This window comes from Morone saxatilis, unplaced genomic scaffold (assembly GCF_004916995.1).
Source record: "Morone saxatilis isolate NCDOM2014 unplaced genomic scaffold, NCSU_SB_2.0 Contig19, whole genome shotgun sequence".
Classification (NCBI taxonomy): Eukaryota; Metazoa; Chordata; class Actinopteri; family Moronidae; genus Morone; species Morone saxatilis.
Window position 1 is genome coordinate 16,195,314 of NW_023339751.1, and position 18,206 is coordinate 16,213,519.

Here is an 18,206-nt window from a genome sequence, read left to right on the forward strand (position 1 = left end):
TGTGTGTGTGTGTGTGTCTTACACTTGTCTAAGGCTTTGTCATTGTTTTCTTCCAACACTTTTCTGAAGACAAAGCTTGTACCGGCGTTTTGGTTGTCTGGATTAGTGAAGACTTCCTCCAACAACTCCACTGCTGACTCCACATTGCCACTGAAAAGGGTGAGAATTGATGAGTGAGAGGGAAAGAAAGGGTTAGTGCAGTTCGGACAGATACAAACTAAACCTGTGCATGATTAATCTTCAAACAGATAAACAGGGAACAGGAGAAACAAACCATGACTCATGATTTAATCTTTAAAGGTGTGATTGAACGCCTCAGGGGAAGAACATATGCAAAAGATATATTCTAAGAAACTGGCCAGATTAAAAGAATATGAACTGCTCCCATATGCTGTTTTTCAGCATGTTTTGTAATTTAATATTAAAATGATATTGATTTTATTTTTTGTCCTTTACAACGTCCCACAGAGTGCAGAACAACTCATACATACTCATACTGGGAAACGCTTTTCTGCTGAGGTCGCCACAACCGAACAAAGCCTGCACACCAAAGCACTACAAATCTAAAACAACTCAATCTGGCAACCCGAGCTCGCTACTAACACTTTACGCTCCCTGCTCCCTCCCCACCGTCACCAGTCGTAATGAATATTTAACATACAGGGTGCGTGTGCGTCTCTGTGTATGTATATGTGAGAGTGTCCAGAGGTGGGGGGGAACATATCTACGCTGATTGTTACGACTGGGACCGTCTGAATAATTCAGCGGGGGGCCCCTCTAAATGTGGCGCTCTGCTTTCCGGGCCTGCTTGCTTTTTCCGCCCTGGCTCTTAACCAGTCAGCTTGACTCAGATAGAGCGGGGACGCACGTGTCAGAGCCGCTCAGGGTGCAGCTCCAAGAGGTCAGGGTTCAAGCTGACAGGCCCGCGCCACGGTGGCCAATCGGGCGTGAGACTGTCTTGCTATTCTTCACTTCCTGCTGTCCCTCCGAGTTGGCATGGGGACGCTGCCGCTCGAGCTGGAGGACAGCGCTAATGCGGCAAGTGGTGCAATAAAAGTTTGATGCACAATGTGCTTCATATTTTGTTCTCTGTTGTTTGAGGAGCGACAAAGCAGCATTTGAGGATGGGTGTTTTCATGACATTAAAAGGAATCCATGAATAATCCTATTACGCCTGTGTTCCCTATTTGTATTTGACGCCCCAATCGCCCTGTAGGTTTTTACTTTAATGTGTCAACCTGGGTCTTGTCACACTCTGCTGCTGGTATTGCATCAAACTGTTTATTGTAAGTTTACAAAATAGTGTAAAAGATTTCACCCTGTACTGTAAATTGCCTCATAAATTGAAACTATAATGTTTTGTAACATGCCGCCCTACAGTGCTTTGTGCCTCCATTTGACTATACATGGTTGGTGGTCAACTGCAAGAACTGGTGGTGATATGACTTTTTTGAAATGTCAAATTTAGGGAAATACCTGAAAGGCAGCATATGCCTTAATGTGACTCATACATGACCCTTACCGCATTAGTTAAAGCCCTTTTGTGTAGACTTTTATGTGATTATGGGATATTTCAAATTACTCTGAGGGCTAAATTTTTGTTGGCAGAAAACAAAAAACCAAAAAAGTCAATTCAAAAATAGTCTTCACATGCCTATTAATAAACTGCCATAAACACACTTAGCAGTCTTACTTCCTGATGTGTGCCAGGGCTGTGTTGTTGACAAACAACATCTTAGCTAGACTGCTGTCATTTAACAATGACTGCAATTCCTGGACACCCGCCACATCGCCCTGGTTTCCATAGGCCTGAAGCAGTCTGGTGATGGCAAGCTGCGAGGGCGACTGTTTCATCTCCAGCATAGACTTCAGTTTCTCAAAGGCCTCTGTAAAGGAGTGCAAGAAGTGAGCGTGTGTGTATTAAATGAGTATACATGAATGTTTACCCACACATATCTGTTTCTTACCTTTAGCCCTGCCTTGCTTGCTGTATGTGACGATGAGCAAATTGTTGGCCATTTCTTTCACGATGAAGCCTGGCACATTAGACATAGCACTGAAAGAGACAGAATTTTCTTGGTTTGGTATCAACAGTACACTTCTTTAATTGGTCAAATGACGACATTTTCTTTATAAGTTATAAGCCACACCAGCAGCATGGCTCTGAGCCGCCATTTTACTCCAGATTGTAATATCGCAATAACTATTGGAGGGATTGCTTTGAAATTTTGTACAGACATTCATGGTCCCCAGAGGATGAAACTCTTGCATTTAGAGCTAATTAGCATTACATTAACACGCTAAGCTAAGATGATGAACATGCCAATCATCAGCACGTTGTGAGCATGCCGGCACACTGATGTTAGCAGTTAGCTCCAATCATTGCTGTGCCTGAGTACAGCTTCACGGGCCAACTAGAGCGGCTGTGGAGTTCGGTTGGTTTTATCTGAGTGTTTTTCATTAACTTTCTGTAAAATGTACTATATCATTGTCAGATGATTTGAACAATACATGGAGAGTAAGAAACTGTGTTGCATATGTATACTGTATGCCTGTTTGTGATGAACAGGTTTTATGTTCTTTTTTGTTTAGGAACATGCAACAGTAGAGAGCATGTCAACTGTTGGACATCTTTTATCACAAGTTTTTGTCATTTATATGTGGTATTGTAATGTCATCCCAAGTTGGACGGGCTTTTACCATGGTATGAAGCAAAACGGAAGAAAATCGTAAATCCATTATTGATATTGTGAGAGATTATTACCACGAGAGAAGATTTCATTCATATCTGAGTGTGACTTCTTCCCAAGTCCATTACTTTCAACTTTAGAGCTGAACTGTACTCTACCATTAAAAGCAAATCTTTACAATCTGTGATTACTGAGTTAATGTCTCTGTGGCATCGTTAGAATTTTTAGACTCCATAGAGACAGAGTGGATAAACACAGGAGCTGAAAGACAGAACACAGACAAGACAATGGGAACAAATGTGATTGACGGCAAGTCTGAGCTTCTTGTAAAACGCCTGCTGTGACCCTGAAAATAATACAGACATCAAACAGTTGATTACTTCTTGCTGAGCCACTGCACGTGTGTGTTTGTATATCTGTGTGTGGTATTATGTGGGAGGGTGATGCTGGGACAGGCTGAACGCTGCAGTTTCGAGGCCTCCGGGTGCTACCCCCGCTCCCCGTCTATTTGCTGTTCTTTTCAGTCCTCCTCCTTTTCATTTCTGTGCCACTAAAACCTCAATCAAGCTTGCCTCTCGTCTTTTTTATATTTATTTCTTATTATAGCCCTGCAACCAGATTAATCTGTCCGCTCAATTGAGCATCAGGCTGGCAATCCTTATCACCACGGCGACACCAGGCCAAGCAGCACCCGGCAGCCGCTGTGACAGGGTCACGGCGGAGATTGGAGCGGTAACAGGGTCGCCAGCGGATTGCCGTGAAGACCGAGGAGTGGGGGTGTGGGGTCAGAATTATTCTTATCGGGTGGAAGAAAATCTCCAGAGGCCGTCTCTCACTCACCTTTTCCCAACACGCACACACTCATTGCCGCTCTCTCGTCTTCTCCTTCTAGGGGTATTGTGCTTTAGCCAATGAATCCATCAACCACTTCTTCCCTTTATCTATCTCTCTCTCTCTCTCATCCCTCCATCATCATCACCCCTCCATCCTAATCTCGCATTAACACCTGCTCAATCGTACAATAACCCAAAAACAAACACACACACAGAGAATTAATGCCTATAGCGTCTTCATTAACCTCGTACGTGATTAAATCTAGCCCTCCCCCTTGTTCACTTCTCCTTTCCTATTTAGCTCTTTTTATCTCCTTCCTTTCCTCCCCGTTTCCATCTTTCCTCGACTCTCCTCTCAGCTCATTTCACTTCTCATTTGGAGTGCAGATAAACGAAGCTTTTATCCAGGCAGGGATGCCATAAACCAATTCAAACAGAGACTGGAGATGGGTTATCACTTGTATTGCCTCGCGCTTGTTGAAACAGGACTCTTAAATTGATACGATTATTTCTCCCAACATAAGAGAGTGAACCATGTAGAGAGCCGAAAACAGGGAAGAGACTGATAGTGTAATAGATGTTTTTACATATTTTTTTCTTTCCCTACAAATTAGTAACTGCATCTCTTCTTTCTTGTATCATGTCATTATATTATTATCTCTTTGTGGGACACTTTGCTTCTCTCTGCAGAGAGAAAGTGATATAAAGACGGGGACAAAAGGAGATGAAAGAAAAGGAAAAGGAGGAGATTACCTAAAAAGACAAACAGAACATAGAAGATCAGAGGCACACTAAGCTCAGATTTCTAATACCTCTGTCTACTTGTCTCCAGGCTCGAGCCCTGATATGGCCCCCATAACACAACAACACATGATACATTACTAATTGGAAGACGATTGATGTTTTTGGGCAAAGTCACCCGCTTCCCAGAAAACCAAAATTAATCTGTACATCCGAGCATGGGTGTGTGTATCTTGGGGCTTAGTAAGAACCACTGTTCGTATCCAGCAGGGCTGAGTGTGTTAGCACACAATCAGTTTATAATCCTCATGTCTATTGAGGAGATGTAGTTTTAGCCTGAGGTGACCCATTGCCACATACTGAGGAGGAGGGAAAGTAGCAGAGCATTAACCACACTACATGTTGAATTTGTCAGTTTGTTGTGTTTATAACCAAGATGCACTGCGGCGCAGCCTGCGAAGGGGACTGTTTCATAATATTCTCATGCATTGATTGTTTTGATTCAACTAACAAAAGGGATGTTGGTTATCACAAATTAGACACCAGGTCAAAATGTTAAAATACAGGGAGCCAAACCTGATACTTTACCTGAAACAAACATACTTACATATACTGTTTATGGCCAGTATCATAACGGAATAAACATTAATGTTTTGGTAAGAGTGCCATTTCCCGTTGCAGATTGAGATGTAAAAGCACTTACATGTCTATGACTGTCAGGGCCTCCTCCAAGAATCCCTTGGCCAACAGGGAACGGATCACGTGGTCGTAAGAGACAGCTTTTAATGACACATTTTTTTCATTGGCATCCTTCAGCAACTCAAAGGCTTCTGTAGGAAGAGAACAAGAGGAGAAAAAGAAAAAAGTTGATGGGAGGACAAGATAAAGAAAAACATAATTAGAGATAATCTTATTGGTTTAATAAGATGAATGCGCTTTTGCAAAGACTGCTACAGTGCTGAAATACAATGTTAATATCGTCATTTCACTTCTCTAAAATGTATATTATTCAAATTCGGTTCTACCTGTAGTAGATCTCTCCAAACAGCTAGTGAGTAGTTTGAAGTCCGAAGCCCCATAAAGCAAGATATTTTTTATATTAACACTGGGTCATTTACGGCTTTGTAATGTGTGTTAAGTGTTGCGAATACTTGTTGAGATTCAACACTCAACTCCTGCCGCTCTTAGCTTTTAAAGGTGTCAGTATTCTTCAAATGAGCTGCCTGTCAGATGGTCGAACAATTTCTAACACCCCTTACCCACAATCCAACAAGCCTGCCCATTTCATGCAGCATCCAGTGGGGTGTACAAAGGTGAGAAGCTATGCAGAGGTGCACTTTAAACGCCTTCAAAGAAAGATTATCTAAAAGTGTGCATAATTTTCCCCATATCTGAACATTTATTGCATATCACCCCTCTTTATGACTGCAGGCACCACTGTGGACCAATTTGTGTCGAACATAACTCGACCTTTAGTCTTTTTTAGCTCAAGAATTGGTTATCCAATTACATATCCATAATTATACTGTATGGATGCCTCCAAGCAGCTCTCACCAACAGTGCCATATAAAATGCTGTTTCAAGCAGAAAATCCCACTTAACACTACCTGCCCAGCACAGCTGCATCAGCAGAGAGCAAAGTGAATGAGTAAATAAAAGGTAAAGTATCTGGGAAGCTAAACATTCCAGATACAACTACTTTTCTCAGGACATTTTAGAACCACGGGAAGCCTGTGCTGCTGATTGTGCTGTATGCTCTAATAAGAAATTATTTGCAAAGATAAAATTGATAAGCTAAAAGTATATCAGGGCTGCCAACGTGTTTTTGCCCCCTAATGGTCAAAAATATCTTATTGTGGCTTCAAATGGAAACTTCACCCACCTCAGATGGTTTGAGTACCATCTGGTATGGTTTGAGTATTTCAAACCAGCTTCTTTTGTCTTTTCTTTTTGTCTTTTATGTCTATGTAACTACACTGGGGCCTCCTGCTCCTTACCTTTGCCTTGGCCTTTTTTACAGAGGTTAACCAGACTGTCTTGGAATTCAGCATTAGAAATAGATGCATGTGCGGTTGCTGGATTAACCTCTTTGTCACCAGCTTCTTTGTACCAGGTCTGTAAAATCACACAAACACAGAGAACAGTGATAAAATTAAGTCTGATGTTTCCATCGAAACACAGTTACATCCAACATGCAAGCCCGTGTACCAGTCAACTGTGTGCTCCAGCAATGAGCTGGTGTGTGTATGTGTGTATGACTGTGCAATAATGTTGGGCCGGCAGGGCAGGGTCCCCTAATGCTCGGTCACCCGTGTAGCAGTGAGGGGAGGGGGTTAAGCTGTATTGGCTAGGGGCAAATTAGGTCTGGCACCCCAGGGGCAAAAGAAAAGTGTGTGTGTTAGAGAGTGTGTGTCAAAGCGGGAGTGTCAACTCAAGAGCCCCAAGGGTCACCAAGTTCATCGCTCCAGGCAACAGCAATCACTTCCTGTCTCATCATGCTTCTGGCTATTGGAGCACGCTCACGTTCAAAGCAAAGCTGAGAAAAAAATGCAGCAGGGAGGAATGGAGCTATAGAAGAATATTCATCCGTCTTTAATACGTAACATTTTTTAACACATATTCAGATTCTGTTCCCTTCGTTTTGTCTGGTCTGGCTTCATTTGGTCAGAATACAGTTGATGCCCTCACACACAAAAAAATATAACTTAGAATCCAGCGGCATATGGTGCCATTTAGCTGCTGGCTAAATTAGTCTGGCATTACAGATTTACAGACAGATCAAGCAGTAATTCCTTTCACCAGCCAGCCGGTCTGATTGACCACACTTCAGATCAGAGCTTCAATCCTGTTTCCTCTGCATGTAATGAACAGAGGCTTAAAGTGGAGTGGGGTGGGATGGGGGGGCTGTATGGAGAGAGCAGTTGATAAGATTTTTGAGAGGTTTTTTGGGGTTAGCTCCTATGATCAGAGGTTGGGGTCAGCTGGCTCTTTGGTTAATCCATGCAGTATGATAATAATTGGGAATGACACGATTGTATTTTAAATGATAGAGTGCAGCTTCAGTTTGTATTTGGTTATGCTCAGTACTTATCTATGCAGCTCCTCAATCCACAGCAATACAGGACAATATACAGTATACACTAGACCTACATTAAGCCTTGTACAGAATATTACTGGGCATTGTCATTGTATATATAGTTAGAGTTAAAGGGTCCTAGTTCTATTTCAGTAATTTATGCTTTTGTTATTCTATTTCTTATTTATAATACCTCTTTGTATGTCCCTATGTTGTTTGACAATCATGTGTAATTTGTCTGCTACCTAAATAAGGTACTTTATTTGGCCTTGGAATTATTGGATTTATTTCTCAAGGACACCTTTAATATTAAGGCAGGCCTGCAATTTAGGATTATGTTCATTATCACTAAATCAATTAATCTATACCATATCAGTAAAAAATGGTGAGTCCTCACAAGTTCCCTGGTGGCAATCTACAAACAGATTTTTGTATACTAAAAGCTCCAAAAACTAAAAAAAATATTCAATTTACAATGACAACTGCAGAACCTCACATTTTAGAAGCTGTGGGAAAACAGAAAGGATTGTGTTTTTCTTTGATAAATGTTTAATTACAGAATTAAAAACAGATTAATCAAAAATGGTCTTATGGAATTATCTGTTCTATCAACTAATCATTTCAGTGCTTTAACCAAGGGTACCCTCCATTTAATTCAAGATTTAGGATAGACATATACACACAGGCACCATTGTAATTTGTGTTTAACCATTAGTGATGCATGGTTGTGTGTTATGTTTGACCTCAGGCACTTTTTGAGTTCTTCAGAGCTCTTGGGAATCTCCTCCTTCATATGCTCCTGGCAATTATTCTTTTGAATAGCACATCTGTCTAATGAGTGTTGCTGGAATATACATATTTTAAAGCTGGGGTTTTACCTCATTGATCTCAAACGGCACCTCCTGGCCATTACTCTTCAGGATGTCTGCCAGCATATGCAGGGTCCTTTCTTTGGGAGTGACGTTCTCCTCCTCCATCTTTGACCACACCTCTTGTGCCTTTTTCCAGTCGTTTGTCTCCTCTGAAAACAACAAGAAACAAGGCAGTGGGAAAAGGAGAAAAGGTGTGCTCTTATGTAATTTTTTTTATGAACGTCATGATACGCAGGCCCATGTTGTATCGTCAGTCCATAATGGATGTAGCTCACCACTCAGCCTGCACCACAAAGTAATTTCTAACAAAGCGCTCCATGCTGAGAGAGGGCAATCAAAGCACTAATCTGATCAACTGACTGACCCTCAACTATGCTGTAATTTAGGAAACACACTAACTAGTGGTGTGTTTGTGTGTGTGTGTGTAGGGAAGTGGTGGGGATAAAGGGTTGACAATCAGCTTTAACACTCCAATCACAATTGTTATCTGCTCTGCTCTCCACTGCAGCAATCACACCATGTCTTCTGCCCTTACATCTGACTGATCCCATTCTCCATATCTCTCACACACACACACACACACGACCAACACCACACACACCAACACACACACACACACACACACACCACACACACACACACACACACAACACACACACACACACACACACACACAACAACACACACACACACACACACACACACACACCTCTAGAGGTGGGAGGTCATGACAGAAATAAACAAAAGAAAAACAAACCAAAACACAAAAAAAAGAGACTTTTACTCGCAGAGGACGGGGATATAACTGTACATCTCATTCTTCTGTCACAGTCAAACAGTCAACTCGTCATGTCCACCATCTTCTTCCAAAGGGCTTTCATCTATACAACAAACAAAATATATATTTAAGCTGGAATTTATTTTTGTCTTTTCATCTTAGTGGGCCCCTTTGATTAGCTTCAAGGCCGAGTGTGTGTTTGTGTGCGCGTTACCTGGCTTCGAGAAATGCATTTCTCTGCATACCACTGCAGGCGTTTTCAGCGCCCGTGCCCTCAGCCCGGTGTCTACAAAAAGGAAAAAAGATCACAATGTCAAAGAAAGAAACCAGGATGTAGATAGATAACAGCCATCGACAGCCTGCACTAAACATTTCCTTGTTCCTGTTAACTCATGTTAATTGTTGTGTTTCTGTTGTTCCCCAGATCTTAGCCAATTAACTCGTATTTCAAATGTCATTATTAGGAAGAAATAATGCCAAATCCGCAAAAATAATTAATAATAAACTAGAATTATCCTTTAAATCCAGCCTGGAATATTTTAAAGCCATCAGACCTACATCAACAGTACAGCAAATGTGAGGTCAGGATGAAATAGTAGGAACAACATAATTAAAACATTAACACACACTAAAGAGAAACTATGCCATGCACTAGGCATCAGAGGAGTGCCCGTTATCAATCTCGCCTGTTGAAGCTAGGGTAGCGTAATATATTTCAGAAGCATATCTCTTTCACTATCCCGACCAAACAAAAATCTGAATCTGTATTTTAGGAGACTAGAAGTCAAATACCAGCAGAGTTTGCATTTTTATTTGAGCAATTTAACTATCAAATAATAATCAAATAATCTTAGACCAGGCACTACACTTAATCACCTGCCAACCTCAACACTAAGTACAGAGTGGAATCTGTGGTGAAGTGACGACATTAGGAGGCTCTGCTCACTGCTAGGGGTGGAAAACAAATCATTTTCCATTATAGAGTCAAAAACAATTCTGTGTAGCCTCTTTCAGAGCTTTGCTAACTCTAATTTAATAAAGGATACGCTGGACAACATTTTTTTGGGAAAAAACAAAACAAGGGTTTGGTATGGAAAAAAGTGACAGAATGATGAGCTAGTCAGGCACTGGAGAAAACAGAAAAAACTGCCTGAACACTCTTAACTTTAGATCAAATTTAAAGTTAGACCAATTCAGAACAGAACGCTAGAACAATAAGAATATGTACTGACATAAAATCCCAACAGAGGATGATTTGTAATACTTCTAGGCCACCAGTGATATGCAGATAGACAGAGTGTGTGGGCTGTCAATAACGGGGCTGACATAGATTGATAGGCTCGTGTAGCAAAGATTTAGCCTGATATGTGGAGTGACTAGATGATTATTATCATGGAATAACAGAGATCAGGATTTCATCTGTCTCTTGGGGCTTTGATACAATCTGAATAAGACTAGGATTGAGAAATCTCGCCCTCTTCCTGGTAATCTGGTTGAGAGGAGAAAAAAAAAGGGAGACAGAGCGATCTGCCAGGAAGTTAATCTGTACGGGGGGGATCAACAGCGCTCAATCCCCGCTGGCCTCTTTGAAGGGAGCCCATCATACTGTGAGAGGGAGGGGAAAGTCAAGAAAAGACAGACTTCATCCCTTTCTCTGACCATCCCTCACTGCCGTCATCCTTTCCTCGTTCAATCCCCAGTTCTCTCAATCCCTCCTCCTTCCTCCAAATCTCCCCAGCTCCTGCTCAGTCTTTTTCCCAGCCTCTCCATCCCTCCATCCGGCCCAGGCAAAGGCATTATGTTCTTACCCAACCAGCCAAAGGGACAAATTAAAATGTGTTGCACTCACTCTCTCGCTCAGTCTGCCTAATCTTCTTAGAGACTAAGGCCCAGTGCAAGTGCTCCATCTTTTTGCCTCTGATTCTCTTTACTTGGTAAAGTCTTGCAGGCTCAAAGCAGCCTTCGCACTTCTACTCGCAAACACACACACACACACACACACGCACGCACACACAAACAAATATGCCTGGGATTTTGAATCTGTGAGGACAAATCTCCCTAATCTGGGTGGAAAACTAAATCCTCAGAAATAAGAAAGCACATAAATTACACACGCATGGATGGATCAAAAGAATACAAAGCAGAAACAAACGAATAACGGCACAAGCACTCTCACTTTCACAAAGAGATAATGGAAAAATTTTATCAGGTCAGATTATCAGGACAATCATCTGACCCACACACACACAGCAAAGTGTACTACAATCCATCACTCTGCCTCTTTTAGAGTCTTGTATGGCCTTTATCTGCTGAAACATCTTTACAGGTTTCCCTCTCTTCCTTATGTACACAAAAAGAAAAAGACAGAGGCGACCTTGTCTCACCTCCACTTAACAAACCCCCTCCATCTCAATTCCTAATGTTCTAATTCTACTAATCACCTGGCCACTTAGTCCACACACACACACACACGCACGCAAAACAGACACAGACACACCTCTCCCTAACACAAAAACACATAATGGCTCACCACTCTTTAGCAATACTACCTAACCTTGACCATTACACACATGCGCGTGCAGCAATAATAGGCTCGGCCACCTGACAATCCTCTACCTAACCTTGACCATTTAGCACAAAATTGGCCACCTTTCTCTATCATTACATTTAATTAGCTGTGATTAATCAGCTGCCAATTATACCAAACACAGCCTAAAGAGAGACACCACTCTGGACTACCACTTGACGCTCGCAGAGGGGAAAAAAGTATTTGTGTTTGAGTGTGTGTATGCATATTTGAGTGATAGATATGATGCTATTGTATTATATATCCTCAGCACTATATCCATCGTCACCGCAAGTATAACAGACAACTCAGAAGTGAACTTTCTGTTTTGAGACGCAGGTGAAATGGGGAGCAGCTTTTGAAATATATCTTCTGAGTGACTTTTTGTTCTGCTTTCCCTCAGCTCAGCATGACGCATTTTAGCATCTTTCAGTTCCCTTTTGGGGTTTTCTGGCCCACAAATTAAAGGACCAGTGTGTAAGATTTTGAAGGATATATTGTACGAAACTGAATTTAATATTCATAGGTAGGTTTTCATTAGTGTAGAAAAGAAAAGACGAAGAAGAAGTCTTGCCGGCTCTAGATGGTGCCTTTTGACGTTTTCGCAAGTTGAGTGGCCATCGTACTTCTTGCTACACAATTGGAAGGAAAGGGTGAGAAGAGTGGTATTCAGTTGGTTGCAATCTACGTCTACCTCACTGCTAGATGACACTAAATGCTACACACTGGACCTTTAACTGGGTTTCAGATAAACCCAAAGTCCAATACCTGCTAAGCACCAAATATCAGACAAACAAGGTTTGAACACTGAGCAGCTAACTGAGCTCGATATTTCCCTCAGGAGTTTGCAGAGCACAAAATGGAGCTTAAAAACATACACACAAATACTCACAAATAAATGCTAAATGTTAGTCAACATTTGCTGAATATTTAAATGTTCTCTGCAACAACTTTATTCAATATATATTAATGTTGTTACATTTTTTATCAAGCAAAAAAGTAATTGTTAGATTCAATTAATTGAAAAAGAGAACCAATGAAATACTGAAATATTTATTAGCTCAAGGTTTAAACATTCTTAACCTGTTTATAGAAAGCACTCATATGTAGGAAGAAACATAACAGAAGGTCTTTCAGGGTTTAAGGTCGTTAATTGAGAAAAAAATAAGTCAGCTGTGGCAGTGAATCCACGGGTACATACAATAACTGATGTTTTAATGTACATTCTGAAGCTTATACTGTATCATTTAAAGACCTGCAGGTTTAACCTCACGCTGCGTTGCGTGTCCATGACAAACCAGCCGACCCTTCATAATAAAACTCAACAGATGGGGGTAACGCAGCAGAGCATTTGTCATCTTCCACTGACATCAAGGACAACATGTACATCTGTAGTACATTTACAAAGCATCACCAATCTCACACATCACTGGCATGTAGCTGGCTTTCTGTTATAAGTAGGATAACAGCCATACAATCTAGCAGAAGGGGAATGAGAGCCACAATAACAACATGTCTATAATATTTAAGAGGGTTTAGAAATCCTCAAGAGGGACAAATCCCTCTTTTAGTGCACACCAGGACACGAGAGGGAGCAGAGTCAGTGCGAGGGAGTTAAGGTATTTTTCCCCCTTACTTTTGTTCTCATCCTGATCAGACAACATAATGGCCTTGTTTTCCCATTCCTCTGATGTCAGGCTCATCCCCCTATTTGTTTATTCATCAATCTCTCTGTCCTGCTATCCAGTCCCTCACCGGCCGTTTGTTTTATCCATGTGAAAATCACTTCTTATCTGCCCGCTTTGCCTCTCTCTTTTTCTCGCACTAATCTACAGGGCTTATAGCAGGACTTAAAATAACAAAGATATAAATATTAATAAAATATTTCAGGTCAGATGAGCTGCATGAACAAAAAGAATTTGGCAATTACATCCTGGATATCCTGATTTCCATTTAACTATTTTTAAGATTGAGAATCTTAGAGGAGGTGGGGTTGTAGTCAAAAAGGAGAACAGAGGCTTTAAATAAAGAGACCAGATCTATTCACTTTAGATTTTTTCACAGTTAATACCATGTAAAAGGAGAATAGAGAGAGAATATGACATAAGAGAGCTCTTATGTCATATTCTTCTCTTACCTTGAGAGCAGAAAATAAAAAATGTATGTCTTTGGTGGGAGAAGCAGATTTTAGTACAGTACAGGGCGGATGTGGCCATGATACCCTTGCTACTTAGAAACTTTTAGATTTATCTGATAAAACAGATGAAATAATAGCGATTAACCACATATTTTAATGAAAAACTTTTTGAAAACTGGGAAAAGGAGGAGACAGTATCAGAAAACCCAACCTGGCTTCTACAGTTCCTTAATATGCATGTGCTTACCTCAATGACCTTACGAGCCTCATAGTAGTGCTCGGTCTGCAGGAATGCAAAGAACAGACTATACAGCATGGTCATCTCTCCTCGTTTCTCGGACAGAAAGTCCATGGCTGAAGAGAAAAGACAAAAAGACAGTCAAACGGGGGGAGCAGAGAAAGGTCATGATTAAAAATGCCTGCAATGTGAACAAACACACTCTACACTCTCATCTTTTCCTTCTGATTCCATTATTTGGCACAATGTCCCAGGCACAAAGCAGCAATATCAAGTCTGCTCTCAAACAAACACGCACAAGTCCCGAATGAAAGCCTAAGCTCTCATTGTAAACTTGCTAAAGCGCTCTGCTCAGCGTTATGTACTATCTCTGTCCAACAGCTCCAGGACAGGTACCCCCCCCAACACACACACACACACACTTTCAATCATCCAAATGGACCTGCATATTCAGCAAAGCAGGGGAGGAAAGAATAATCTCTCTCCTTTCACTCACTGTCATCTGAAGTCAACAAAAAAACCAAAAAAACAACAACAATGTGCTTAACTTTACTCATTAAGTGGTCTACATCTAATGTAGACAACTTTGGAACCGAGTTTCAGACCAAATGGACTAAATTTAAGTCGGATTTTCTGCGTGCAAATCCCTATCTGAAGCTCTGGTGGAAGAACGAATCATACTGGCTCAATAATAGCAACTTATATTAGAACTTATTATGCTTTTCTTCCACTTCCCAGACTCCTGTAGACTGTTCCAGGACAGAAACCTCCAGGTTAAAATCATGTATGATGTGCAGTGGTTGCTATGGTTGCCAGAACCTAACAAAACCCTCCATTTTATTTTTCTGTTGATGCTTGAACTCAAACCAAGGTCAGACATGCGAGTCAAGATCATTTGACGAGGCATGTCACGCTTTTAGTGTGTTTTGGACAACTGAAGGCCAGTCTGTTGGAAGTCTACCCGTTTGATGGTTCCAGTACACTTTACTTCAGAAGGTGTATTTTAAGGTGAGTTTACAAACTATTCATGCACTGCAACAGCATGGGTCCACAGGAGCAAGCCACGGTGCAGCAGGCTGCGGCACTCAACATGTACTCATAATGCCGTCAGGTCAAGTGTGACTCAAGGTTTGTGTCATAAGTCATCCCTCTTTACTGCTTTGTGTGAGTGAGTGGGAGACAGAATCATTTGTTATTTCAAGATCCACTGATTAGTTGGCACTGGTTTACATGCTGGCCTCTGTCAGACAATCGTAAAAATCATTTTGTTTTTTGAGGTTGCATCAACTGACTCTGAGGGTCTGTCACCTTTCGTGGGGGGTGTCAGAGACGAGGGTGGGAGGGAAGGGTGGATGAGGGAGCGGGTGAAAGGGGGAGGAAGGGAGGTGGAGAGGTGCTCCACTGCATGGTTTCAACCTTTTCGCACTCCAGAGCCACTTGCCCCTGCAGCACATTGAACTTGACCTTTTCACCGAGCTGCTGTGGACATACAGGGAGACCGTTCAAAATGTGATCACCTGACGTGCTTCAACATGACCCTGGTCTAAACCTCTCTCACCCTCTGGTCCTCTTACACACTCTTGGAATTGTTGGCGCTTGTTATGTGCGTGTTTAATGCAAACACTGCATGGGTATTTTGAATTAGTTCCCCCCCAACACTAGAATACTAGAAGGTTAGAGTCAACCAGGAGAAACAGAAAGTTTGATCAAGCTGAGCTAAAGTGAATGTGTTTTTTAACATAGCTGCAAGAAGCATTGACAGTGTGTACTGCTATTTTGAACTATGATGAGGCTATTTGGACATAATAAGCCTTGTGATGTTTGTGCATTTATGAAAATCAGGCTCTAGGACATCCTGGTGGCCTAGTGGTTTAAGTTGCTGACCATGAACCGTAATGTCCAAACAACTGAAGGTAATAATTTTTTTTTTTCTTTATTTGACAGTGACAGCTTGAGATAGACAGGGAAGGGTGTAGAGAGAGGGGATGACACGCAGCAAAGGGCCACATGTCGGATTCGAACCCTAGGCCCCTGCAGGACTCTGTCCATGGTCGCCAGCTCTACCAAGTGAGCCAATTGCTTTACTAATTGTTTTAAAACTAGATTGGTGGATCAGAAAAATATCACTGAAAGACAAAGTGTGCGGGCTGGATAGAGAAATGTGTAACCTTTCTGCAGTAGTTCGGTGTTTCCCATCTCCACCAGAGTAACAGTGACATCTTGCATGCGGGGCAGGAAGCCAAAGCGCTTGTGAATCGTCTCCATTGCTTCCAGAGCTCCGGCCAGGTCCTTCCTGCAGGCATGGAACCACACACACAAAAAACACACACAGAGAGAGAAGGAGAGAGAGCGAGTTAGATGTCAGGTCTGTCAAATCAGTCATGTACAGGATTGTGCTGGTAGAGAATAGAGTGTGTATCATGGGGTGTTAACCCTGCGACCTCCTATTCGAGCACTGTGACCTACCGCAACAATACAGGCCTTTGAATTCATGACAGCACAACTGTGGGTGATGAAGCCTTTTGGCCCCAATACATCATTCTCACACAATCAGGCACACTCTCACACACCTGTCTGCGAGGGGCTAATGTCTCTCTGGACAGGCTTTTAGAGGGGAAGCAATGCAACAGACAAAAGGACTCAGCTGATCTTTACCCTCTCCGCTCAGCTCCTCTGACGCCTTTCAACTTGTCTCGCTCTTTATCCTCTTTTGTCCTTTCAAACCACCTTTAACCTTCCCTCATTTCCTCTTCCTCTCATTTCCCTTTCCTCCTGATCTCCTCCCTCCTCCTTTCACTCTTCCTTTCTTGCTTCCTCCTCACCATCTTCCTTCTGATTTCATGCTGTCAGCTCTCACTGCCCTCCGATGACCTCGGCCCCCAGCTGAGCAATTTAGCAGAAATATGGCAACAACATTAGAAACCCCACCACCAGCTCACTGCTTTCATCTCATGTCATCCTTTTCTTGCTCGATCTATCCCTCCTATGCCTCCTGAGCGGACGTACAAACAAAAGAGCGCGTAGAGGGAGGATGAGTGTGCCTGATGGAGTGATAACAAGAAGTAGGGAGACAGAGATGGGGGGGAAAGGAAGCAAGGGAATGAGAAAGGGGAGGGAGAGAGACCACTTCAATCCCCTCTATTGTGACAGCGCTGCCATCAATCTGTTGATTGGGTAATTACCATGTCAATCACACAGAGGTCAAAGCAGATAGGGCACCCATGGGGGAGGTAGGGGGCAGAGTAAGCAAGTGAAAAAGAGACAGATGGACAGAGCGTGAGAGAGACAGAGATTGAGAGCAAATAGGTATAATTTCGGAAGTGTTTTCTCCTCTAATCAATTGGACAAGTGTGATAAGAGAAATATGCCCAAAAAGACCAACACCCCGGGAAAAAAAAAAAAAAACAGGAAATGGTATGACCTTGTGTTAGAAGAGAGCGATGGAGGGAGGAGGAATGGAGTGATTAGGGTTGGAAGGTAAAGAGGTCCGCTAATTGAAATGAAGAGGGACAACATTATTCAGCAGCGCCAGTCAAGAGGCTATTCAACTGCACAACAGTCTGATTGAACAACACAGAAGAGAGACTAAGAGATTTTTGAAAATAAGAGAAAGAGTGTGGAGATCGAATGAGATCGAGGGGGCTGTCATGCGTACGCGGTTTAACCAAAAACTGAGACAAGGACATAAAAAAAATATGCAGAAATCTGTTATTAATGAACAATTGCCTTAACTGTTGTGTTGTATGTGGCTTTTTTTTTCTACACTGGAGCCATTTCTACACATCGTACCCAAGTCATGTTGGTGGATGTTTCAAAACTCCTTTTTCACACTTGTTTCATCCCTTCTTTCTGTCCACCTCATTCATTCCTCCATCAAGCTCCTCCACAGCTACTTATAATCCCTCCTTCCTAATGAGACATCTAAAAAAAAAAAAAAAACATCCCATCACTCTTGGCAAAAGAAAAAAAAGGGCCCGGCGTTGCAATTACACCCCCTCTACCTTCCTTCCCTCTCCCCCTCTCTCCGCCCACCGATCCACCCCAAAAAAGAGCTAAGGATGTCGAAAGATGGATAATTTCCCCTAGGTACAATTTAACTGTCACTTTGCGTTGCCATTTACTGCGGCGCACAGCCCTGTTAATGTCCTCAACTTTGCATGTCAGCCACTTTCCAGCCAATTAAGCCCTGAAAAAAAAAAAAAAAACGAGCGCTTTGCTCAGTGGAAACCTGAAGGATTAGACAAGGAAGCTCATTTTGCCTCACCCCCAGTCTCT

The 18,206-nt window shown here is 42.1% G+C and overlaps 1 protein-coding gene across 1 annotated transcript in view; it reads right to left on the reverse strand.

The window, feature by feature from the left end:
- lrpprc (leucine-rich pentatricopeptide repeat containing) overlaps positions 1–18,206 on the reverse strand; it is a 49,176-nt gene that overhangs the window by 10,490 nt on the left and 20,480 nt on the right. Inside the window, exons 16-24 of the mRNA XM_035663835.1 lie at positions 16,100–16,224; positions 13,916–14,047; positions 9,205–9,276; positions 8,219–8,361; positions 6,262–6,379; positions 4,968–5,094; positions 1,968–2,056; positions 1,694–1,886; positions 23–150 (exon numbers count right to left, since the gene is read on the reverse strand). Coding sequence (XP_035519728.1) covers positions 23–150; positions 1,694–1,886; positions 1,968–2,056; positions 4,968–5,094; positions 6,262–6,379; positions 8,219–8,361; positions 9,205–9,276; positions 13,916–14,047; positions 16,100–16,224 — 1,127 coding nt within the window. The remainder of the gene's footprint in view (positions 1–22; positions 151–1,693; positions 1,887–1,967; positions 2,057–4,967; positions 5,095–6,261; positions 6,380–8,218; positions 8,362–9,204; positions 9,277–13,915; positions 14,048–16,099; positions 16,225–18,206) is intronic.